At 41.9% G+C, this 26981-nt stretch overlaps 1 protein-coding gene across 3 annotated transcripts in view; it reads right to left on the bottom strand.

Annotated features, from left to right (window-relative positions):
• Nucleotides 1–26981, bottom strand: part of Lrmda (leucine rich melanocyte differentiation associated) — a 1039777-nt gene that overhangs the window by 401249 nt on the left and 611547 nt on the right. For all 3 annotated transcript variants that reach the window (XM_048339109.1, XM_048339108.1, XM_048339110.1), the window contains one exon: nucleotides 22819–22936. In XM_048339109.1, coding sequence (XP_048195066.1) covers nucleotides 22819–22936 — 118 coding nt within the window. The remainder of the gene's footprint in view (nucleotides 1–22818; nucleotides 22937–26981) is intronic.

Genomic DNA, 26981 nt, shown 5'->3' with positions numbered 1-26981 from the left:
TACTATGTGTGAGCTGGTCAAAGCAGAAATCTATACGATCAAGTAGGGATATTATTTCGTATGTATACTGTATAAGGTTTATATAGCTATGAAAATGTAAATACAAATGTGCTCATCATGAAGGCATTTATATTTTACACATTCATGCTTCCTATACAGGTATATTTCTGCAGACAAATTGCAATTTTTCAAGGAAACTACAGACCTTATTTCTTAAACTCAGGGACAAGTGCTTGCTCAATTTACTTGGGCACGGCTGGTGCTCTATTTTTTGAGCCATGCCTCCAGCAAAGCTTTTTGCTGGTTAATTGGAAACACACACAGTCTCATAGATTTTTCTGACCAGGCTGGCTTCATACTGTGTTCTTCCAGATCGTAGCCTGCTGAGTAGCTAGGATTACTGGTGTGAGCCAAGAATGTCTGGCTTCTAAACCTAGTTTCTGAGTACGCCCATTTGAGCTCCTGTTCTCAGATCAAAAGTACCAGAAAGCTAGATTGCTAGAGCTAGATTGTCATTATCCCACCTTAGGCAATTAGTAAGATTAAAAAGAAAAGGAACACAGGCTGGGAGTTCAGCTCAAGTGGTCAAGTACCTGCCCAGCAAGAGTGAGGCCCTAAGTGCAAGCCCTAGTGCTGAAAAAAGAAAAAGAAAAAGAAAAAAGAAAGCAAAAACCTGAAACCAAAAACAATATGTCATATAAAACACAGGTCATCTTATGCATAACTCATGGAAATTTGATTTTATATAAGCACATACCCCATAAGTAATCTACTAGAGATACTTTAACACAGGACAAGTGGTAAGTGTGAATACTACTAACCAGAAGCCAGCTCAAAGTCTGATGCTGAACACCCAACACCATTCCAGACATTTCTCTCTCAGCTTTAGTGGTTTTTCTCTGCACCTGATAAGGATGATTTTAGTGGAACCATTAAAAATAAACAGACTGTTCTGGGCCAAGCTTCTCAAGAAGGGCTCTGTGGATAGGAGAGTCATAACATGAAGACAGTCCACCTTGCAAGGAGAGATTGCTAACTTACTCATTTAAAATATAAGCAAACCGTGACAGGCCAGGGGCCTTTGGAAGAAGCATTTGCTTTAGAAAGCACAGCACATTCTCAGCTCTGACTTATGTAGATGGGACAAACGGTGTCCTGGGCACACTCATCCACACATCAGCTTGAATTAGCCAGTAAATCACAGCTGCAGTAGCTAATAACAGTCATAAAGCCTTTGGAGTTTTACAAGGTGTTTATAATGGGAAACTCACTATGATTTATATGAAAAACATGAGTCAGCTCCTGAGACAAAGCTGATATGTGGACAGTGGCCTTGTGGTATGACCTCCGGCAAGCATCCAAATAAATAGCAGAGTTTCCTTCTGGCCCAAGGCTGGCCACTGTCTCACACCAATTGGTGGGAAAACTAAACACCAGTACATCTGGGTCTTTCTTAGATAAGCCGTGGGGAGGAAAGTGATTGTCACTGTGTATCACACTGTAGTAGAAGATGATAAATATTACAGTTAGTCCTGACTTCATGGGTTACACATGTAGATTAGACACATGCTCTTCCCTCCAGTTGCAAAAGTAAGATGGAGATACAGTATTTTTAAAACAAAATATGGCTTATAAAGATTAAAAGGAAGCTCTGAAATTTGGAAATGACTCAAGTCCCAGTTTTTTGAGAGGTGGCTTAATAGAAGGAATCAAAATGAGTCTTAAATTGAGTCCTTAAAAGGAGAATGGACAGGAGAAGTCATTAGGTCAGTAATAGTAATGAGCTGTCGGAGGAGGAGGAGGAGGAGGAGGAGGAGGAGGAGGAGGAGGAGGAGGAGGAGGAGGAGGAGGAGGAGGAGGAGGAGGAGGAGGAGGAGGAGGAGGAGGAGGAGGAGGAGGAGGAGGAGGAGGAGGAGGAGGAGGAGGAGGAGGAGGAGGAGGAGGAGGAGGAGGAGGAGGAGGAGGAGGAGGAGGAGGAGGAGGAGGAGGAGGAGGAGGAGGAGGAGGAGGAGGAGGAGGAGGAGGAGGAGGAGGAGGAGGAGGAGGAGGAGGAGGAGGAGGAGGAGGAGGAGGAAACTTAAGCTAGATGGACTGAAGGAGGAGGAGGAGGAGGAGGAGGAGGAGGAGGAGGAGGAGGAGGAGGAGGAGGAGGAGGAGGAGGAGGAGGAGGAGGAGGAGGAGGAGGAGGAGGAGGAGGAGGAGGAGGAGGAGGAGGAGGAGGAGGAGGAGGAGGAGGAGGAGGAGGAGGAGGAGGAGGAGGAGGAGGAGGAGGAGGAGGAGGAAACTTAAGCTAGATGGACTGAAAACTCCACTGGAGAACAATAGGAAATGAGTTTCAAAATCACAAGGCCAATTTGAGAGCATCAAATTGCCATGATACCAGACAGAGGTTCTGTCTGTGAGAGGTTACAGGTTGATCCTGCCAACTGAGAACCAACCCAACTAAAAGAAATTAGCATTGTAAAATCTGGTACTTGCTTTTAGTCTTCACTGTTATAAAACTGAAAAAAGGTGAAGTGTACAAAACATATATTAAAAAAGAAGTCATCCTCCACTATTACCAGATGATTGACTTGAGCCCTATGTGAAAATCTGATGTCCCATAATTTTCTGGCCCTTCTCTTTGGTTTAAATATTTAGCTGTTTTTTCTAAGAGTGTGTTACTTTGGCATTGATGTGGCAAAATACCTGAGATTAAATAGTTTAAAGAAAAAAGATTTATTTAGGCCAATTGTTTCAAAAGTTTCACTCCAAGGTTGCTTGGCCCTATGGTGGTGGCCTATTGTGAGACACACCTGTTGGGGCATCATCTTGTCAGGTCCTGAGAGACCGCCCCTTTCTCCCGCCCTGGGGCTGCATGGCTGTTATCCACTCCTACCCCCTTCCCGGTTGGAACCGGAAGAGGCCCAAACTAGCCCGCCTCTCATCTCGGAGCAGGCACAGTCAAAATGGCGCTGGCCGGAGCCCAGGAAGCGGTCCTGTGGGCTGTGATCTCTGCCTCTGGGGGAAGTTCCCTGACATCACTGTGATGGATCAGCCTATCCCTAGTGACTCCAGATCGCTCTCCTTCCTGCCGCCATTACTGTCATATAAACCCCTCCCCTGAGTAAACCGGTGGATTTCCCAGAAGTTTTCCCCGAGACAGCCCGCATGTCCTGCCTCCTCATTCTTAGCGAGTGGGGAGGAGGGGGGCTCTCTGGGCCACACACGCCAGGGCTTGCACGTAGCCCTCACTCCAGCTTTGCCACCTGTGGGACGGGTGGCTTACACACGATGGTGAAAGGGGACTACACAGGAGGTAATAAGGCCCGACACACACCGACTCCCCAAGTCAGTGGGGAGTCACTGTTAAAAGCCACTTGGGGCTCTTCACACAGGGACTTCCATATATCTGATGAGATCCACTCTTTTGGCCTAGGCTGCCCTTTCCCTGAGTTGCCTAGAGAAAGGCAGACAGCATGCATTGAGAGAGCATGTCACTTTAAGTCCAGTGTTCTAGGATTGTTGTTCCCAGAACCCAGTCTAAAATCAAAAGGCAATCTAAAAGAATCTTTGAATAAATCCATCCAGTTGACTCTAATTGAATTTATTAACTAAAGAAAAAGGAATAAGAATATAAGGTATATGGGTCAATGTATTTAAAATATTTAATTTAATATCCATATGCACTAAAGAAAAACTTTGTAGTACCTTTGTAGCACTGTAGAAGGAGCCAAGGTAGTAAGGTACCTTTAACTTTATCTTATCTTCTCTAGAAGGTGCGCCTGTAAAAGCTGAGAGTGTTGTGGTTTCTTTTCCAACAAAATCCTTCCATAGAGATTGATGCACTAAGTAAATATATGTCAGGTGAATGGATGGACGGATGGATGGATTGATGGATGCCCAGATAGAAAGATGGATGGCTGGATAATGTAATGGATGGATAGAATAGATAGATGGATAGGTGACTAGATGATAAATGGATGGATAGATCAGTGAACAAAATGGGTGAATGGCATGAAAGCATGCATGAATGAAAAATCGACCAAAAAACTTGAGGCTTGACATTAGATTGGTACAATTTTTAAATGGATGAGAAACAAGGCCATACCAAAAAATGTACCTGAGATCTCTTTTGAGATCTTTGATGGAATGAAAGGAGAGAGAGAAAGCTTAACATGTTTACTCTTATAGTCACAACAAATATCCTAAATGACCAAGTACTGATTCTCTCCCAAAGCATAACAGCCTCAATAGAATTACCAGGAGCTGTAATGTTCTGGCACTACCCTTCTATCCTTCCACTGTGGAATGTCTGCTTAAACAGTCTATGGAAGAGTTAGGATTGGAGTGAGGAATAGGATAAGTTCCATGTACCTGACCTGAGACTACCAGGGTGGATGGTCTGAAAAATAACCTAAACTGTCATCTTTTATAGCTTGGTACAACTAATATTGGGTTTGGGAGATTTAATTTCCATTGTTGCCTCTGGGTAATGATGTCACTAAACCTTGGCATCACTGGAAAAAGTACCCTTTTTCCCGAAAAGGACCTTCTTTTTGTCCTCAAAACTCCAAATTCTATCTATTCTACAGACCCTAAAAGGATGCCTTCCAATTTAAAAACTCTAGCAATAAGCTCATAAATAAATGGCAACCTCCTACTAAAGACTGGGAAACTCTGACCTTAGATATTCTACTTCCTTCCTTCTAGCATGATCTTGTCCCCAGTAGATATCTGTCTCAGTTCATTTTTAAAATACAATTTTTTCCTCCCAGTGGTCAGGGATAGCATAAATTGTTATTAGCCATGACAAAGACAGATAACCTGCCCTCCAGGAGAGAGATAGAAAAAATCTGAGCTCACTGTCATTTTCCTGTGGCTTGAAGATCTCCAGCTGTCTGTGGTGCATCTCAAAATTTCACCCTGCTAGAAAGCTTGTTTTGAGTAAAAGTGAAGTAAAATATCTTTTTTTCCTCTCTTAAAAGCCCTTCTAGTTGCTATAAGTTCTAAATAGAAATATGGCACTTGACTCTACAGTTCAAGTACATTCAATAGAATAAGGACGTGGAGTGCTCATGTTTTCCTCCCTTCATCTCAGCTTTAGCCCTTCACCCTAAACCTATGGTTTGGGTTGGGAACTTCTGACCCTGGACCTTTCTTCTATAGTACACAAAACCAAGGTGTAGTGGTCCAAACATGAGAGCTACTGAAATCTAGACACATAAGAGCCAACATTATTTCAAAGGCATACCATTGCCTCCCATCCATTTGCAGGACTGCTCAGTGACATGAAGCATAAGGAAGAGGAAATCCCAATGCAAAAGGAGATCAACCCAAACCAGTTTACATCAGGAAAATATGGATAAACTAATTTCTTTCTAATCCTCAGTGCAGATAAAACGTATCCATTTATAAGATAGATCCCAAAGCTGTAGCATCTGCCCTTGAACAATAAAAGCCCACACTGGGAGGTAAGTCCCACTGGAGCTTCCATTGGGAAGTTCCAAGGGGAACTTCAGGGACAGTAGCATGGTGTCCTGCTGAAAACATAGCCTCTCTCAGCCTGAATCTTATCATCTCATCCTGAGCCAGAACCACTAGAATGCCACATTGCAGATGAAGATTAAGACACTGGGCCAAGAGAATTTCTGGCTTCTGACCTAACTTTCAGTTTTCTCTAGAATCTTCAGTGGATCCCACAACCTCTCCATCTTATTTGCCTCATCTATAATATAAGCTACCACCAATTCTGTCTTGCTCCCAGCACTATCATGACAATCAGATGAGATTACATTCATGAAAATGCCTTTCAAAGCTAGTATCTCTCCATCTTCATATTCAGGATTCATGTCTTAGTAATTTTTAAAATATTCAGGGAAATGGAAATGGGAAAGGGGAAGAAAGGAAAAGACTAGGAAGGAGGCAAAAGGTTTTATGTACCTTTTTGTGTACCTAGTCCTGGAATAAGTGCCTTATATTCCTTTCTTCCTAAATCCAACAACACTTATAGGCTTGGTAATGGAGGCACCAACTCAGGTAATGTTCCATGGCAAACAGGACATACAGACATAAGTTGAATCCAGGACATCAAACTATGAAACCTGGGCCCTTCAGCATACAACCATGGCATCCCCCAAGACCATCCCATAGAATCCCCTAGGCCAGCTCCTCAGAGACTGATGCAAGACTCATACATGATCAAAGCATTGGCTAAGTGCAGTATATGTTCACAAGCCAAGTCACAAAGTCATGAGGGGACCCTCTGTGGTCATCTAGATCTTTCACAGATGAACAATATAGCCTCATAGGGGAAATGCCACCAGAGTCCCCCCACCAGGCAGCCATGGGAGAGGGAGAGGAGCTGAAACCTTTCTGTGCTCAGTCAGTGTGGCAGAAGCAGGCCCAGTGCTCAGCAAGCACATTCACTTTTGGGTCACTCAGCTGAGCTGCTCTTGCTAGGGTCGAAATACCAAAACAGAAATAAAAATATTTTTGAATAAGAATAATTTTTCTCTCACAGTCCTGAAGGTAAGGAGTTCCAATTTCAGGGTTTATTGTCCTGAAGCTTCTTTCCATGGCTGACAAAGTTCCACTCTCTTGCTGCCTTTCCACATGCTGTCCTCTGGTCATGGGCACCACTGGTATCGTTTCCTGTGGTTTAATCACTTCTCATCAGGGCACAAGTCAAATTGGATGAGGGCCACTCTCATAACACAATTAAACTCAATCATTTCTTTGAAGGCCCTGTCTCCAAACACTCTTCCCTTCTGAGGTCCTAAGAGCTTTAGCACGTGAGTTTGTGGAGGACATAGCTCAGCTAATGATGGCTGCACTGCTCAGACTTTCTCACAACTAAGAGTATTCACACACCTGAGCTGGGTGGGTGGAGGGCAGAAGTGAGGTAAGTAGAATCCTATACAATCATCCATACTCCATCAACTGAGCCCCGTGAAGGGGCCAAGCCCCAAGAAAAGTGTAGAGCCACTGGATGGAAGGAACCGAGGTTCTCAACTGACTAGACCTTTCCAGACTTCCTTCAGGAACCTTCAGAAGACTGGGATTGACCAAGTCAACACACTTGTCACAAGCAGCCTCTCCGAAAACACCCCGCTTTTCAACCACCAGATGTTCCATCGCACATCAAGAGGCAATACATTTCACTCAAGAAAGACAATGACATGCTGACATCAACTCAAGTCAGTAACAATCTAGGTGGATTACAGGGGAAAAAATGAGGAGAAAAAAATGTTCTTTCAAATATTAGGGTACCAGGCATCTCAATAAGCAAACTCCTTAGAATCTCTTCTGATTTACAGACTCTAGTTGGGGTCCCTGGCCCCTCCTCCCTACAAAAACTAATGATTGGGAGAGAAGGAAAAGGTGTAGATGATAATGACCCCTTTCTTATTTAAACAGGCCATTTTTCTTCCCAACAAATGCTTTTTTTTTTGTCAGCTCAAATATCCCCCTTTGATAGAAACCTGAAAATAATTAGCCTTAATAGCTCTGCTGTGAATAATGCAGCCCAAGAAGGAGGTAGATGTTAATAGGAGCCTTCCACTCCAAAATGAAGTCAATCTCTTGGCCCCCACTCCCCCTAAAAGAAAGGTAACAAGAAGAAAGATTATAGGTTTAGAGCCACTTGGGAAGAAATGTATATTTGGAATAAATGCATGAAATCCTTTAAAAACAGCACATGCTGAAAACTTCATATTTAGTTTGATTTGCTTTCCAAATCACACAGTCTGCACAGTTGCATACAATCTTTAAACAAGTACAACCCCTGAGAAGTGTGGATAGATTTAAGAGAAATAAAAGCAAGATCAGCCAGCTTGTAATCTTCTTTTCTCTTTTTTCCTCCCCAAAGCTGCATTAAATTGCCTATTGAGAACAATAACATATTTGTGCTTTTATAGGTAGAATGATTGGTATTATGCAAAGATTTTGGTGAACAGTCTAAAGACACATTCACACTGATTGGGACTGCATGCTGTTAATAATTTTCGGGATGCTCCAGGGAACCCATAATTCCCCAGGACTACAACTCAGCAGGTCAATGCATGCTTTGTCAGAGCTCTTATCGATTCTAAGGCTTTCTTCCAGAACCATCCCAACCAATAAGACTCTAGGAAACACCTTGCAAAGATGATCTTGGCAAGTGCCAAACATCCCTTATGACCCATAGTCTGTCTGGCCTGGGTAGGTTCAATGGCTTACCCAGAATGGAGTGCCAACTTGAAAAATGGCACTTTGGAATTCTTATAAAGAGCCTTAAATTGCTTGTGTGACTACACCCTATGATCCAACTGGCATAGCATAGAAATTTATCCTAGGAAAGTAGTTTAAAGGAATCTACACATGTGCTTACATAAGCACTGATACACACTAACAGTATTTACACATAAGATTAAAATCCAGTGTGAAGAGAGTGTTGTCAGTGATGGCACTTAGATGAGCATTGATAGAGAATTATATAGTTCATATGAGACTAAATTTGAGGATCACACAGCAAGAATTTAAAAAAAAATTAGAAGTTAAGTTCCAGCAGCTCAAGCCTGTAATCCTAGGTACTCAGGAGGCTAACTTGAGGATCAATATTTGAAGCCAGCCCAGATAGGAAAGTCCATGAGATTCTTATCTCTAGTTAGCCAGCAAAAACCTGGAAGTAGAGATATGATTCAAGTGGTAGAGTGCCAACCTTAGAGAAGAAGCCAATGGACGGTACCCAGACCCTGAGTTCAGGCCCCAGTACCCACATATTACACACACACACATACACACACAAACACACACACACACACACACAATTAGAGCATTAAATACAAAAATACATGGCAAAAGAGATGCAAAGTAAGATGAAAATCATAGAATTAACATGCAAGGATTATAAGTAACTTTGTTAATTTCATCTAATGAAATCATAACATTTTAAAAACATGAAAATTAAATGTTTATTGGCCTTTTCATCTTTGATTGCCCCCCATATATCTGAGCCCTGACATAAGGCAGGTTCAAATACAACTCAATAACTCATAGTTTGCATTTTAGGAAAGTCAGGAATTTCTCCTCAGGAAGTTTGTAGATGGTGCTAATAATCTATTGTACAGACAAACACAATCAGACCACTGCCAGGCCAGCTGTTCATGTGAGATGCTGAAATCAAAGCAAGGCACACATTGAAACATGGAGCTTAGGAAGCCCTGAACTAGAGCTGTTCCACAGAGAGGGCTGTGGCACACTTACACACACACACACACAATCTTTAAGTGTTTTTACTGCTAGTGTGTGTGTGTGCGCGCGCGTGCATGCATGTGTGCACCAGTACTAGAACCTGAACTCAGGGCCAAGGTTCTCTAGCTTTTTCACGTAAAATTGGTGTTCTACCACTTGAACCACTTTTCTACTTCTGACATTTTGCTGATTTGTTGGAGATAACTTCCATCCTCAGGTTTCAGCCTCCTGAGCAGCTGAGTAGGTGTGAGCCACCAGCACTGAGATTTTAAAGGATATTTTGTGGCAACATACTATAATTTACAAGGATAATTTCGATTTAATGTAAACTGGAAATCAAGGGCAAAGAGAGAGAGCACTATATATGTTACTTCCATCACTGGGAACTGTGAGGTGACAACAGACAAGGAAATTCCTGCTCCTCTAGGCACATCTGGTCCCCTGAACCAACTTGCCTTCTATTCTCTCTAACACGCTCACACTTGCAAGAGGTAAGATAGCGGGCACAAACCCAATTCTCCAGGAGTCAGACACTGACTTATAGTTAGGTCGACTTTTCTAAGAGCTGTTCTAGACTCATAATCCATTACCACTGCTGAGGAACCCAAAGCTTTAGCTTGCATTTACAAAAATGCATTTAGCCAGGCAGTAGTTTCTAATGCCTATACACATAGCTACACAGGAGGCTGAGATCTGAGGCTCTTGGCTCAAAGCTAACCTGGACAAGGAAGTCTATGTATGACACTCTTATCTCCAATGAACTCCCAAGAAACCAAAAGTGAAGCTATAGTTCAAGTGGAAGAGCACAAGTCTTGAGCAAAAAAGCTAAGGGACAGTGTCCAGGCCCTGAGTTCAAATCCTAGGAGCAGCACACAGAAAATGTTTTAAATGAAATTTTTTTTTGTTTTCAGTATTGTTTTTACTGAGTAGCTACCATGTGCCAGGCTCTGTACAATGCTTTAAAAAATATTATTATCACCATAAGTCTACCTGGCACAGTTGGGAGAAGTTAAAGAAATTTAGTGACTCACCCACAGTCACTTTTAAAAGGTGGAAAAGGGTTAGAACCCAAATCTCCGGACTCCTTACCCAGGGCTCGCAACACAACTCTTTTGCTTCTTTAACACACTCAGGAGGACCAAGCATGAATGGTGTTTGTGCAAGGACTGTAATTAGTTGTCTAGTCCCAGTTGCTTGCAGGGTAAACAATGTCTGATAAACCCACAATGCTGTAAGTATTTATTACATTGCAACCCAGCTGCCAAGTGTCTAACCATTTTAATAAAAAGCTATTTTCTAAGGTTTATGTTTTATTGCATGTATGACTCCCTTATTGGTTAGCATTTTGGAGTTGTGGAAAAGGTTATGAATTTAGAAACTGGCTGCATTCATATCATATTTAAAACTTAATGCTATTTTATTAAAGACATATGGGCCTCCAAAGTACACATATTAAATGTCATGTAAGAAAAGTAGCAGTTTAAATCATGGTCAAATTCATTTTTGACGTGACTCCTGAGGCTTCCCAAGATCTGAACTATTTCTTTGTAAATCTGGCAGTTTAACCACACTCATAAATCACTTTCAAAGCATATTATTTCTTAATTTTACTGCATTAGAGAGCATTTGGCCTACACAGTGAACTGTTTGTAGCAGTTATGTGAACAAAGTTGCACATTTAATCATATAATGCTTCAAGGAAAAGGGAAGGAAAAGCAAAGCAGGAAAACCTTTCCATCCCTGAACATTTTTGCCTGACCAGACTCAATTCACAGTGTTCAGCTTTGGCTTTTCTCCTCTCGGAGTATACACGCTATAAATTGGTACAGAAACTTTTCTGAACACAAGAAAGAAACAAATTATTTATAATTAATTCCCCCCTAACATTCAATGACTAAAAGTTAGATTGAGTTCAGAAATTAGACTTCTCTTTTAAAACAGTATACTGAGGAGTGGGTTTTTTTTTTTTTTAAACATAGCTTTGTGTAATTCAGCACTTGGCTATTTTCTAATTAGCCAGAGATCCAGTATCTCAGCCTTGAGTTTCAAAGCCCCTCTGATGATGAGATAATGTTCTCTGGACACATGTAACAAGTCCCCAGATTTCACTCTCCAGCTCTCTGTGTCAGAGCAGGCTGATCCCAATGACAAATTCCAGGATCTCAACATCAGCCTTGACTTCTAGATTTGCCAAGGGAGTTGGAGGAGGATTAGGAGAGTTGAGTCCAAGGTCACCCAAATGAAAGAGCTTAAGGGCTTATTTTTGCACCAGGCATCCTTCTCCCAAGGCAGGCCTTGCAGACTTCTCCACAGCTGTCTTATCCTCCCAACGCTGGGCCTCATTGTCCTGTTTGTTTGCAGCAGTGGTTGGGAGCCTCCTCTCTTGTGCTCACTAGATGACCCCTGCCGTGTGCCTTCCTTGGCTCTGTATCTTCCCCTCCACTGTTACCACTGATCAAAACTGCCTTGCACTGTGCCAAGATACTCCCAAATTCAGGAGCCCAAGCCTCCTTTCTCCTCTCAACACTAAGTAGATGCTCAGTAAAAGACTTAGAAATAATTCACTAAAGCCAGAAAACTCAATGAAGGGATCCAAAGTATGTGGCAATATCCTCTGCCATGGGTTGAACTGTGAGTCCCCAAATTCACACGTCTAAGACTTAGCCTATGTGTGCCTGGATCCAGCACAGAGCCTTTAGGAGGATAATAAGGATAAATGAGGCCTGTTCCCATAGGACTGTGGCTTATAGGAACAGATTCATATTTTTTCCTCTTCTCCCTTTTTTTTTTTTTTGTTGTTCTTGCCTCTTGTTTTCCAGTCAAAAGGATAGGACATACTAAGAAGTAAAAAGCAGTCTCAAAGCCAACACTTGAACCCAGCCATGCTGCCCATCTGATCTTGATCTTCCAACACCATAAGAAATAAATACACACTATTTAACCCCTCCCCCCCACCCCAGGCCTGAAGTATTTTGTCACAGCAGCCTAAGCGGACTAATACATACTCTACTCTCCACTGGAAGCCCTGTGTTCAGCTACACAAAGCCATAACATGCCACAGAGACTATTCTGAAATTGTCTGACAAAGATCACTAGCTTCCCAGTGCTACATACCAAGGGTGGTATGAGCTACTCCCACATATCATCTCATTTAACCCTCACAATAGACTAGAGGCACTACAGCCCCTGTCTTCACTATAGAAAAGTAGATATCAAGAAGGTACAAGGCCAGTCTTCATTCCAAACTTAAATATAATTCTGTGACTCAAAATGGGCCCAGCCCCCACATGGATCAGCACAAATCCAATGACAGCCCATGAACAAATGAAGAATCGTAGGTTTTTCATAGAGTACAATAGCCACAATAAATTCAGATTTTTAAAACTCCCAAAAGAACAGCTGGAGGCAACTGTTTGAATCACGTCAAGAACAAAAATAAAGGTTGGGCAGTGGGGAGGAATGAATAAAAATGTGTCAAATAAAACATGGGACAGGTCGCCCAGCCGGAGAGCCTCCATGACAATCCAAAATGCCCCCCCCCCAAAAAAAAAGAAAGAAAGAAAGGTGACTCACTTATAAATTTCACTGAGTTAAAAGCTTCATTAATTGTAGGCCCCACTTAAAATTCCCCACTTCAAAAAAAGGGAAAAAAATACAGCTTTGGAGCCTAGACAGAGAGCATTAGTTTGCCGTTGAAAAGAAATAATGAGTTCTAATTCAGGTAATGTAGCTCAAAATTTACTGCCATATTTTAAAATGCACATGAAAAATAAAATTATCCTAAAATGTCCTTGGTGAAAAGGCTGAGCATAATTGCTATCACTGACAATGGCACTGAACTTAGCTAAATTAACATCAAAGGAAGCCCCAATTACAGAGCATCTGTGCATTATTGATGGGGCCCTGTCTGTTCATCTAAGACACTCTACTGTAAGGAGCAGAAAAGCAAATAAAAGCTAATTGTACTACCAGCCTTTGGGGACCTCAAGGGCAGACCTGCCTTACCATGCACATGAAACACCATGGGTCCTGGTCTGAGTGACACAGAGGATGCACGTGGAATTGGGGAGTGTATACGGGCCACTTAAGGGAGCCACAAGTAGGTAAAAGAGAGGCAAAATCACACTTAGGAGAGAATTGTGACATACTCTTTCAGCTGAATCCAACAAACTGTCCATGAACTTTGGTGTTACTGGAGGTTTTAGAGGGAGAAACAGGTTCAGGTTAGTCCTTGTGTTAAGCCTTTCAGTAGGAAAAGCTAATGTTAGTATTTTAATCCCATCAACTTGGCTTCAGAGACAACAAAAAGAGAAAACAATCATTAAGGATCATAATCTAGCTTATATCACTCAAGTTTGCTTGTGTTTTTAAAAATATCTTCTTATACCTCGCTCTTCTTGCATGCTATTAAAAGCAGGTACCTTGGCAATAACCAGAACTACAGAGTTCAGACTGGATCCATGCCATCCTCCCCTCCTTCCTCCCTTCCCACCTACTGGCAAATAATGTCAACATGTATTCATGCATTAGCTTCAGAATGATGCTATGCATTTCTCCCTGGTGCCTGGCATGTGTGTGGCTGACCATAAGTCCATCCATTCTATAGGCCTGCCTGTATGAAGGATGCTTGACTCCCCATAGGTTCCATCCAGTCACTAAGAGATTCCAAGGCAGAGCTCCCTGGAATGGTGGCATCTAGAAGGACAAGAGAGCAAGACGCTAGAACAACTGAGGAGAAAGAAAACCAGTGTTGTAATGATCTTCCTTCTCTCACATACCACCAACTGGCCTTTTATCTCTGTTAGTAGACAAGTTGCCCCAGCATTTACATTCCCCTCTTTTTCATCCCTGGCCTGGCATCATGTGAAAGTGGTAAGTGATGGAGAAAAGCATGTTACAGATGAGGTATTGCTTCAGCTTACCAGTGCACATGCTGCTGGGGAGAAGCTCACTGACAACCCCCAAAGCTGCACACCGAACCTGGAATGACATAATTTTCAGTGTGAATCCCTTTTAATTCACTATCTCCATTTGATTCTCCAAGAATTTTTTTTTTTTTTGCCAGTCCTGGACCTTGGACTCAGGGCCTGAGCACTGTCCCTGGCTTCTTCCCGCTCAAGGCTAGCACTCTGCCACCTGAGCCACAGCGCCCCTTCTGGCCGTTTTCCATATATGTGGTGCTGGGGAATCGAAAGAGCTTCTTGTGTAGGAGGCAAGCACTCTTGCCACTAGGCCATATTCCCAGCCTCCAAGAATTTCTTAAGAAAGCATTTTTATTTTCTTCTCCTTCTGTTCTTCTTCCTTTCAAGCTTAACTTGTAAAAATAATAATAAAAAAAGATTATAAAAGCAAAATACTCTTCTCAAATAGATTGAGCAAACCTCCAGTTGGCAATGTGCAGATACAGATATAATCAGCTATTAGGGTTCCATCACAGACATTACCTGTAATTACGGGAATAAGGATTTTCACGGCCCAGTTAAAATGCCTTAAAGTCACTACTTAAAGCAAAGATAACTGATCTCTTAGGGGAAAAGGTCTTTGGGGCAAGAACATGTCAAGTGACTTTTAGAGGCATTGTAGACTTATTGCTAGGAGAGTCACTCATGCTGTTAGCTTTTATCTTCCTACAGTCTTAACTCCTCACTACCACCCAGATCCTTCTGGATAGTCTAGTGAAGAGACTCTCAGACTTGGCTCCTGCACTGCAGTGGCCACCTAAGCACTAACACGAGCCTGGATGCCCTGAATGCCACAGGAACCTCAGGTCCTCAGCTACAGATACACTGATTTACACAACACCAATTGCTCCACACAGATAACTCTTGCTTCTTTCTTTTCTCAACAAACTCAGGGACCCAAATACAGCACTATCTGTACCTTTCTTCCACTAAAAGCTTTAAGAATCCTTCTCACCTCTCATGGAAATTGAAAATGTGGCCTAACATACAGAGTCCTGAACAGTCTGGCTCCTCCACTTATGCAACCAAAAATGGCTTAGGGAAAGAAGGCAAAGGTCAGAATGGGAAATTACACTACTTTCTTCAGCCCTCTTCTATCTCTTGGTCTTTCTGTTCTTTTATTCCTGCCTCCCATCATCTACATTCATGCTTTATTAATGAAATTTAGGGTAAATGATGGAGAAAACACAAGGTCTGAGGTTGGCTGTTTACCCTAAAGGCAGGTATACAAAGGGAAAAGACATGAGTGTGGGAGCATGGAAAGATCTAACAAACACCCTAAAATCTACTTTGGTTTGTAATTTTAAGTAACCTATGCAACTTCTCTGATCACTGCTTTTAATATCTGAAGAGTCATGCCAGGGAGACAAATTAGAGATAAAATTATTAAGTAGCAGGTTGGGGCTGTGGTACAGTGGTTGAATGCTAGGATGTGCAAAGGCCCTGGATTAGTCCCCAATAAACTGTTAAGTAACATCTAGTGGATAGTGAACATTGTTACATATGCTAAATGGTCTTTTAACCAACACTAAGAATAGCTTCCATATGTCTCATAATGTTGCTAGGCAACTAGGGGACCCCCCAGGATGACCCTGCTATCCAAAACAAGCACCCAGAAAGCCTAATGGAGTCAGCACAGTGGCACTAACCACTGCCACCACTCTTACTAAGCCCCAAGTTGTATTCTAGTGAAGAGTGCTGGCTGCTTCAGGTCACCAAGGAGGCACCGAAGGCATGGTGTGTGGATAGAAGCCCTACCCATGGATTTCACAGGTTTCTGCAGCCACATAATAGTTTAAAATCTTGGTGATTTGCAACAAATACTTCTTGTTTGTGCAGAGGTCTGTGATTGACTAGGATAGCTTCAGAGTAGGTTAGGTTTAGGTCTGCTCAGTGTAGCTCTCATGCTGCTTATGTAGCAAGTGGCAGACATGTGAGGGCAAATGAGTAGAAACACATAGCACTTTAGAAGGCCTTGGCCTAGAATTGGCATACTGTCACTTTTACTCACATCCCATTGTGCAAAACACATTATATAGCCAAGACCAAGGTGATGGGATGGGGAATTTTATTTTCTCTTATGGGAGGAACCATTGCAAAGACAGAGAAAAGGGCAATCTGCTGTACTTCACTCAATTGTTGGGTTCCAGAGGCTGAACCAAGTTTCTTACAGATTATTAGTTTTGGGTACTTTCATGGTGGTTCTGGGGCTTGAGTTCAAGGTCTGGGTGCTATCCTTTAGCTTTTTTGTGCAAGGCTGGTTCTCTTCTACTTGAACCATAGCTCTACCTCTCACTCTTTAGTGGTTGATTGGAGAGAAAAATCTCATGGACTTTCCCACCCAGATGGGCTTTAATCTCAACCTCCAGAGTAGAGAGGATTACAGGTTGAGCCAACAGTGCCCAGCTATGCCCCAGTTCCTAAAGATTTTCTTCATTTCACATCCTAACAACATGTCACTCATTTCAATGATGTTCTTGCTATAGGTCTGTTCAAACATCTTTGGACAAATTGGAGAATTTGGGAGGCCCTCAAAAGGGAAAATGTGGGGATGGGTAGCTACCAGCACTATTAGAAACACAATACTCCTTGATCAGTGGGCTTATGGAGAACAGCCTTTACTGTGAGCTCACCAGTGACTGTGGCTCCAGAGGCTTCCACCAGCACCTACATACATCACTTTCTTTTTCTCTGGTGTGGATTTCAGTTCTCCATCCACAGGGCTTCCCAGGACCCTGGACATGGCTTTCCTGTCACAGTCTAGTTTTGAAATCAAAGGCCGACTCTTCAAATGCAAGGCTATAGAAATTGCTTCCAAACAACAATGCTCTGAAAGCATTTGCTTATGACAAGCGATGCCAGGGTGTGAAAAAAATAGAAAAATACAAAATTTTTCAGTGGTTCTCCCTCAAATAAATATGACAAACTGTGAAGTCAGGAGCAAGGAAGAAAAACAAACAAACTGTAAATGTCTTAGCATGGTTTCCAAACATATTGCCTAAGCATTTTCCAAAAAAGAAATTAATTAAAAAATTCTTTTTCTTCTTCAAAACTTACTATAAAAGTAAGTGGAAATGGAATCCAAATATGTCTCTAGACAAGAAACATCTGTATAGAAATAGAAAAGAACCATAAAACACTAACATATTCAGGTAGTTACAAAGACCCAGAAAAATCAACTAACAGTTTTCAGCCTTTTTTTTTCAGAATGTTTACTACTACAGACAACTTTGGACGTATATTGGCAAATTGCCTATATAACTGCATGTACTTGTGGTTTACAGTATTTATTTCCAGGAAGGCCCTGGATTTATATAACACATAAGAGTAAATGTTAGTGATTATAATAAATCTAGAAGGAATTTCTGATAACCTTTTATGTGTTTGTACTAGGGGTAGGTAAGGGTGATGAAAAATATTATACAGCAGTGTTCTAGACTAAGGTAGCTCTTGGTAAAGTGGTAGTTAGCATTTTAAAAAATGGAGTGAACGAATTTGGCCATTAGGTAGTGTTCCTTTACAGTGATGACAGAAAAAAAAAATCACAGAGCAGCTTAGAGAAGAGGAAATCTCATTTTAGCAATATAAGACCTGTGGGAGTCCCAATGTATTTTTAGGGAAAAGTTACTTCTTAAGCTTTAAAAGCCCTACTATAAGCAGGTAGGTCCTGAGAGGAGGAAGACACAGAAAACATCTTAAGGAATGGGGAGCACAGCTTCAGCTTACCTTCTCTGTAACTACTACCCGATAGAAAGGTCACAGTAAGAGATCAGGACAGCCAAACATCTTCCTAGCATAAGTAATTTCTGGGTAAATCCTTTGCAAGAATGAGTGTGAAACAGAACTGATCTTTTCTAACACTGTACAGAGTCAACCCATCACATTTTCTCAAGACCATATTGTTTTTCTTTTCCTGGCTTTTCTAGATGATTGTGTTGAGAAAAACAGTTCAAAATGTGTAAGATTTCATAACAAGTTGCCTCCTAAAGTGATCTGTTGCTTATGGCTTTTGGTGGAATTTCTAGTATTGGACAGGTAGTAAGAGATGGGGAAGAAAACAAAACAAGCCAAGTTCCTGTCCTTATGGAGCTGGGATCCCAATGAAAGAGTAGTTTCCTCATCCCAACAAAGAATTGGCTTCCCTGTTAATACCACTGCCTGTCTTTATCCTACCTTGCACTTTTCATGGAAATCCCTAAACATACACTTAGATGGAAGAAACTAAAGAAATGCAAAGGTTGAGAGCAAGACTGTGTAGTGGACGCAGGAGCAGGTTATTTTCAAGCCCAAGACACTTTCAACTCTCTATTTAAGGACGAGAATGGAAAAGATTTCCAGCAGGGGCATGTATTCAAGTTTATTCCTATTACACATTGTGTTTTGTCCTTCTCCTCCTCCTCCCCTTCTTCATCCTTTCTTCTTTATTCTCTCTCACACTCACTTATAAACCCACACACATCATAGCTTACCCTTCCAAATATCCAAGTATATAGTCACACAAATACATAAGCTATATAAAGTTGCACAAATACACAAGCTGCACATGACAGGAAACCCAAGCACACTTGCATAAAGGAATGCATGACAAAGCTTCAAGGACACACCAACACTATGTTAAGAAACGTGTCTGTCAACACACATTAACTAGAAGGAATGGTTGTGAAGACAAGCAAACACAGCCATGCCAAACCCTTTCCAGTACAGGCTGTGCTGCTCCATACAGGGCCTCCGAGGGGGCTCTGCCCATGGTTCCCCAAAGGCTCTGAGATTAAACAGTTGGTAGCCAACTTTGTATACATGACTGTAAACAAGAGGGATCAGCTTTAAATAATTATGTCAAAGAAATGACAACTGTGCTCTTTGCCAGAACAGGGATGAATAATTACAAAGCCAGGACACAATTAAGCAATTGTGACTGTCAGGATTTTGAGCTGTCTCTCTGATGTGTGGGCTGGCGTACTACCACATACCCCTGCCTCTGGACAGATCTCTGCACTCCTTTGATTTACATTTCCCAGGAGTTCAGGGCGTGGCCATTACAGAAGTCTTTGGGGTGGGGGGGGGTCTTACTCTTCTCTGTATCCATCTTGGTACTCTCTGTATTGAGAATGGTAGATTCAATGGCCAAACTCAGGGCCTTCACTCTTTCCCTTAGCTTTATTGCTCAAGGCTAGTTCTCTAACACTTGAGCCACAGCCCTATCTTGGGCTTTTTGGTAATTAACTGGAGATATAAGTCTCTCAGATTTTTTCTGACTGGTCTAGCTTCAAACTGGGATCCTCGGATCTCAGCCTCCTAAACAGCTAGGATTATAGGTATGAGGAATTGATGCCTGATATAAATGTGTGTGTGTGTGTGTGTGTGTGTGTGTGTGTGTAGATATTTGTATGTATGTATGTATGTTTACAGGTATTTCTGGGAAATAAGCAAACCTTAGCTGTTATAGGTCCATTACCTGCCAACACACACACACACTCACATACAAACACACACCCATACTCACAGCCTGGAAGAGCCCATTGTCACATCAGCTATCACCACCTATCAAATGGCATCTTTCCATAAAACAAGTGGAGTACAGACAGAAGGTAGAAGTAAAATAACAAAAGCCAAAAGGCAACAAGGGAGGGAAAAATGTGTTATCAAGAGAGGGTGGGGTGGAGAGAGAACTCTTATTCAAGCACCATGGCCTCCCAGGTACCAAATCAAACCTTGGTGACATGGGGGCTGATTAGTTACTGGCTGATTTTTGCATTTGCGTCAGCAGAGAACACCCAGTCTGCCTGTTCCCCACCTCCAAGGCAAGGGCTATGATTGGAGAAGCATTTTCCATTCTCCCAAATACTTTATGTCAGGAATAAAATGAAAACAGTTCCCCAAATCATGGCCTCCTTGATCATCCATCAGAGTATTCTGCTGAATAAGCACAACAGGCTGCCGCCGTCTCAGAAAGGACAGAAACCAACTTGAGATTCCGATTCTGGTATGAAAAATAGGTCTTCAGCCAGTGTTCACAGCACAGTGTCGGCAATTCACCGGAAGGAAATTACTCTCCACTTAGAAACCAACTCTAAGTATATACATACCTCCTAGAACATACATATGTATATATACACAGAGACAGAAAGCATATATATATATATACACCTACAGAGGAGCAAACATATGTCTGTACATACTGTGAACAGGCAAGTAGCAGCCTTTTGAACACAAATTTATTAATGCAGCAAAGAGCTCATTTGGCCTCTTTCTATCTGCAAGAAAAATACCACTGTATGTCTCTAAAAACAACGAAAGAGAATTGCCTGCCATTCAAGAGACAGAGGCAGTTGGATGCAAGACCAATAACATACTAGAATTTTTCTGGTTCTTCAAGGATCATGACATAAATACAGCATCTAACCAGAGGCCCAAGACCTTCATCCTAGACCAGTCAGGACTGTGTGCTTTCCCCAAGGCTGCTCATCCATGAAACAAGAGCCAGTGATTTCTGAAATCCTCTCCAGTTTGGAAATTATGGAACTCCACAAAAAGAAAACCAAGGGGCCCCATGCTTTTACTGAAGGCTTGTTTTCTCTTTTCTCAAATAATTAATAGACATTTTAAAGCTTAATATAGTTAGCAAGGATATTAGAGTCAATCACACAAACATGAGCTAATTCTATAATCGACTGGAAGCTAATTGGAAACTCTGAAGAACACTTCTGCTGATGTTGCTAATAATTCAATCAGCCAATGGCAGATTTTTGAGTGATTTCGGGTTAGTTTAAAAGGCAAGAGAGGATTCTAATTCTTTCCATCTCGAATCCACCTAAGAGTCCCAATCCCACTTGTCCTCTTCATTTAGGCACTTCTCTTAATTAGGGGCAAAGAGATACATGGGGAGCATATTCATCTCATTGCTCTAGTAGTAATATAGTAGAATAATAAAACTTGTGCTCCATAGTCAGACACAAGGGAAAGCTCTAGCCCTGGGAATTCCCATTTATGTGACCTCAGGAAGCCCAGAGACTTTCTCTGGGCCTGATGTCCCGCATCTGCAAAGTAAGTGAATGGTCCCTTCCTTCTGCATTATGGGGTTAAATGAGGATCCACCAACTTATATAGAGAGAGAACACTAGGACAGAGATATCCATGTACTGAGTTCCCACACAAGTGGAACAGACAGTATACTTATTATTTGCTCAAGTTTGAAGCAATTGATAGTGGGGCCATGGGAAAGCTTTCCGTGCCAAAGGCAAATAAGAGCAGGGTAAGTACCAATCTATCTATCTGTATATACATGAAGGTGGGCAATGAAAGATGGGCAGGTTCTAACTCAAGAGATTACAAAGAGTTCATTTGTTGTATTTTTCTGGGTTTGGCAATATCATCTGTTTCTAGAATCCTTTCACCAAAAAAAGGTTTTAAAAAAGGCCAAGAAAAAATTCTTTCATTTGGACAAAATTACAAAGGCTGGAATAACTACAAGCAGTCATGTGCAGTACGTCAAATGTGTGTCCCAATAAGGAGAACTGTTAAACACTCTAACAGCTATGAAATGAATCACTCAATTAATTTCCCACATGCTGAAACAGGTAACAATACATTTATCAGCCACGATTATACCCTCTATATCGTATATTTCCACAACCGTTAGCAATTTTATTCAGCATAACGGGAAATCAGTTGCACCTCATGGATTCAGAGAAAGAAAGCTGCTTCAGGTCTGCTGCCAAGTGAGCAACTAGATAGAAGACATTTCATTGTTCTGCTCTGCTTTGGTTTTATTTTTTTTTCCTTTCTCCCCTTAATAATTTCCAATGTATGTATAAGTCAATAAGTGAAGACAAACTAGACATCCAGCATTTCCGTGCCCGCACTTTAAACATACAAGCAGCAATCCTGGGAGATGGCTGCACAGCTCCATAGAGCCCCAGAGTGGTGATGGTTCTGTGAAGGGATCACTGGGGGTTACTGAATCCATTCCCCAGTCTCAGGCTTCACTGAAGGACTGAAACTTCTCCCAGGGAAATAGATGCCCTTAGAAAACATCCCTGTGTCTGAATCTGTGACCCCCAAGTCAAATCTCCCCTGCCTCATCAGAGCTGCCATTAGGACGACACCTGGTTCACTTTCACAGTCTCTGTTAGTAAAAGAAATGTCAGTAAACAGCATTCAAACAGACTCTGGTGAGCTGCATGTGGGGAACACACACAGGCCCTGGGACACATTGTCAGAAAACATTGCCTTCTGTGCTAATATTATCTCAGAAGCTGCAGAGCCTGCCTCTGTGGTAGAAGGAAATTACTTTCTCCTTTCCTCTTCAGTAGAAAGAAAGAAGTCCTTTGAAGGACTAGAGAAATCCTGCCACCACCACCCCCAATAGAAAATGCCTGATGCCTTCTCCCTTCTCTACAAGTGAAGAGAAGAAAACCTCTTTGAGGAAGTGGCCTGATTTCCACTGGAAAACTTCCCCACTGAACTGAGTGTGGTACATTTACAAAAAATAGTCCTTTGGACTGGGTCACAGGAAGACCTCGTGTATACCCAGTCCCATTTCATGTATATCTACAAGTGTACCCCTAGTCTAAGATTTTAAACACAAGAATAGCCAATGGTTTGAATTGTGTCTCTCATAAAGAACAGAGAACCTTTGGCCTACCTTGGGCTTTACCACCTTCATGAAGGCTCCTCTGAGCAATGCCTCTTCTCGTTCTTGTCTGGTTACTTTCTGGGCATCCAGAAACTTCAAGTTGGGCAGCTTGTACAGAACAAAGCACCTGGAAAAGAATAGCCAAAACCCACTCAGGAAGGTGAGGCAGGCCTCAAAGACACAGTGTAGTAATTTTTATTGCATCCTTAGTAATCACCACCATTGAGCCTTTAGGTGCATAGGTCTTGTTTACTTCTTTGGAGATATTTACAAAGGTTGTATTTTACACACACACACACACACACACACACACACACACACACACATACATGTCAACAGGTATATGAATCCAAGGAGACTACCATGGAGGAAGAACTATGCATGCTCAGGGTGCATAGAACTGACTGTTGTGCTGCACATGTTTGATTCTTTTTTTTCCTGTGACACCAACCAACATTTGCTGAAGACATGCTACCTTTTAATAAATTTGAATTGTCACTTCATCATTTCAGGTAAACAAATTGCACATCCTTTTGGCTTGGGAAGAACTACTATACCTTTTGCCTTGCTTTGGGGGATACATTTGCTTTGTGCAAGCACATTTTCACAAACCTAAGTGCAGGTGAACATTCAGTAGATCAGGTGACAATTTCAACACGATCGACAATGAAACAGGACTGGCTCAGACCTTCCCTGCATCAATTCAGTGACACAGTACATATGAAAAGTGATTCTTTTTTGTTTCTGAGATTTCTTCTGATTAGAAAAATACTTTTGATCACACTTAGTATGTACTTGTGCAAAAGTCTACAAATAAGGAGGGTTTATGCATATATCACTTGACTCAAAGGCAGATACACATACCCCTACCTGGGGTAGCCAGCAAAATTCCATCAATGTGTTTTAGGCCCAACTTCTTTGCTATACAGGAAGTTCTCAGTAAGACTAACCTATACCCCTATGTTACTGTTTATATCACTGCCATTCCTATAGGCCATTGTTTGAACTTAAGATGATGATAAGACTTCAAATTACCACATAGGACAATAATATAAACTATAATAGGCCAACGACTCTAGGAGAGAAGTAGAGAACACATGTAGCTGAGAGAAATGCTACGCTGAGGAATCAAGTTAAAGTCTCGAGGGCTTTTTATTAATCATCAGTTATTCTAACACTGGCAATATGAAGATTCTCTTCATCAAGGAAAAACAAGGGCTCTGCTTCTAGGAAATGTTAATAGTCAAACAAATGCCCTACATTTCCTTCAGTATTCCTTACAGACTCCACATAAATAAATGTCTAAAAGGTACAGACACTATCTATACGTCTCCCTTGTCAATGATAGTCCCCTGCCTAGAGGCTTTCCATTGTGGCCCCAAACTCTTGTGAATCAAATGAACCACTCATTAGGGCCTATTCTGACCAGGAAGAAGAGGAAGAGATACAATGTCAAGAGCAACAGATCATCTCTGAAGTAATCAGTCACTTCCACCTTGTAACAGGCCTCCCCAGTATTCCCTCACCTTTCAAGCCCCAACCTCCACGAATACTTCTACACCTTAAGCTCACATTCTTTTCTTCCATCTCTACACTTCTAGAGCATGTTCTCAGCAACATATGGTCCAGCATTTTGTTGTTTCCTGGTTATTTTCTTGGTGTTCAGTTGATGTCCATGGTTCAACTATAAACTTCTTGAAGGAAAAAACAAACCTCCTTGCGTAACTGCATGGTATCTTGGGGATACACATTATTCAATAACCTTCCCATTTATCTAGCTGCCCAGATAGTTCTGTGCACCCATATTGTGCCAGGTTCTAGGAATACAGAGGAGTTCAGATGTGAACCACACTACTCCCTTGAATGGGAAAAATAGATCCACACATAGAAACCAGTGTAGCTAAGGACTAGAGGTATGTATAGATGCATACAGATGCATGTTACTATTCAGTGAGTGAATGATTGAAAAACTAAAGGGGGAAGGGGTAACAAAAATCTCAAGCGGATATGTAGCATGCCTGTGCCTATACTCAGGTGCTCCTTCCAGGGCTACCTCTCATAATCACAGGTGATTTCCTATGGCCAAACAGTCTTCATATGCCTGTCCAAGTGAAAGACTTAGCTGGTTACTCAAAAGCCACAGACAACTTTTTAGTGGCCACCAGTGACGATCTTCTATTCTTTGGTAAAAATCAAAACACTCAGAAGTTACTTTGGAGCATAATTTTCCACTCTAACAGTCCATCCAAAGCCTAATCTCCTGGAATTTGACTCTGTTTCCGTCTTCTTACCTGGTCTCAATCTACTGCTCCTTACCTTTCCAAACACCCCTAACCTTATTAAAGAAAACTCAGGAAAATGCTACCCAGGGCACAAATGTTCTTTTTACCCCTTAGTAGAATTCCCACCGGCCTCAGACTGTCAGGGAAAACTTCCATCTTCTGCTTGTAGCAGAAAAGTCTGGATGACAACAGATTCTTTCAAATAAAGACATGTACAGACAGAAACAATATGTCAGGAGTGACGCGCACAGGAGTAAAGACACCCACTAAGTGTAGGGTGGAGAAAGATGAATATTCAGGTGAAGACAACATCAGTATTAGAAAATCAGCCAATGTTTAATGATGGAGTGAAAGATTCCTTCACAGGGCTGGCAGGAACCACGATGACAACAGACCGCACATTGTCATTTTGCCTCACTTTGGATCACAGCCCTGAAATCAAAGGAGAAAGACAGAGATAGGTGCTGGCTTTTAAGCTAGTTAAAATTTTTTAGATGACAAAGAGCTTGCTGTTTTCAGTGCACCCTTCTGATACAATCAAAGAGACAGACAGGGGTGACATAGGCTGCCCGTCACCCCTGAGTCTCAGGGTGACTTGACTTCCATCTTCAGGATCAGCCAGAGTTTCCAGGTGGTTGTTGCTCAGGGAAGTTTGAAGGTCACTAAGAAGAGTTGTCATCAATTCAACCTGACATTCACCATCCAGGCTGACTGGATGAACTTTGATCCAAGTGGAACTTTGGGCCAGCTTTCAAAGTTCCTTCTTCAAGCTGTCTTTTTTTCTTTTATCTTTCATATATTCAACTAATAAGCATTGGACTGCTACAACCTGTGGGGAACTGTGCAAGGTGCTGGCATAAGGCGATGAAGAGAACAGAAGGCTTCTGCCCTCAGTGAGCTTACATTTTAGCACTGTGCCTCTCAAGTATGAGTAGGCACCAGCATCTCTGCTCAGTCCCAATTCTTATTAAAACAGAGATCACTGGTCCCCTGCCCCCACACTCTGATTCAGGAGTTCTGGAGTGAGCCTTAGAATTTATGTTTCTAATAAGTTCCCAGGTGCTGCTGCTGTCCTGCTGGGAACCAATGTCCTAGTGAAAAATAACTCCATGAGGAATAATAGTTTTGGAATTATGAGCATGGTGACACAGCCATGAGCCTCCTTCTCAGGTCTGCCAACCGTGTGTTCATGGAGCACAGAGCCCCAACAACATCCCAGATCTTCCTGGCCCTTGGTGACTTAGAACTGGATCCAATATTTTTGCCAAGTGATAAGTCAGCAGGCTTCTGGCTTGCCTGTCCCATCCTGGTCTTGAGAGATCTATTTCCCTTTATTCTAGGTCATGTCAGGATGTCAAAAAGCCGTAGCTTCAATCCTGAGTGTAATACAAGTTTGCCATAAAAATACAAGAGCAGATTCCTGAGGCCACAGAATGAAAGCTTTTACAATATCAATTCAACCCTTGTAAATTTAATCCAGGGTTATTTGTTGCACCAAAACCTCTTTACTGTGATGTATTACTTAGTTACTGGGGGTTATCACAGCCATATCCTAAAGTTGCATAGTACATAAAACATTTCAGTTAACAATGCGGGAAGGTTAACTCCCCCAGATAACCTGCAATCACAAGGGCTAGTCCAGATGACATCCTTCTGTCAGCTTCCACGAGCTATTGATGGTTCAATCAGTTTGTTTTGAAGGTAAAGTACAACAAAAGGGCAGTAAACTTATTCAGACTGTCAACAAGGGCTATGGGGAATGGGCCTTGCAGGTAAGTAATTCTGGGTGTTTTAAGGCTATTATCAAACAGCAATGGTTGAAGGAAGAGACAGCTACTAATAACACAGAAGGCAGCCATCATAAACCACTTTATGGTAGAAACCCCCATC

Source organism: Perognathus longimembris, chromosome 2 (assembly GCF_023159225.1).
Source record: "Perognathus longimembris pacificus isolate PPM17 chromosome 2, ASM2315922v1, whole genome shotgun sequence".
In the NCBI taxonomy this organism is placed as follows: Eukaryota; Metazoa; Chordata; class Mammalia; order Rodentia; family Heteromyidae; genus Perognathus; species Perognathus longimembris.
Note: the sequence above shows the minus strand (reverse complement) of the source record. Positions and strands in the feature narration are given on the sequence as shown.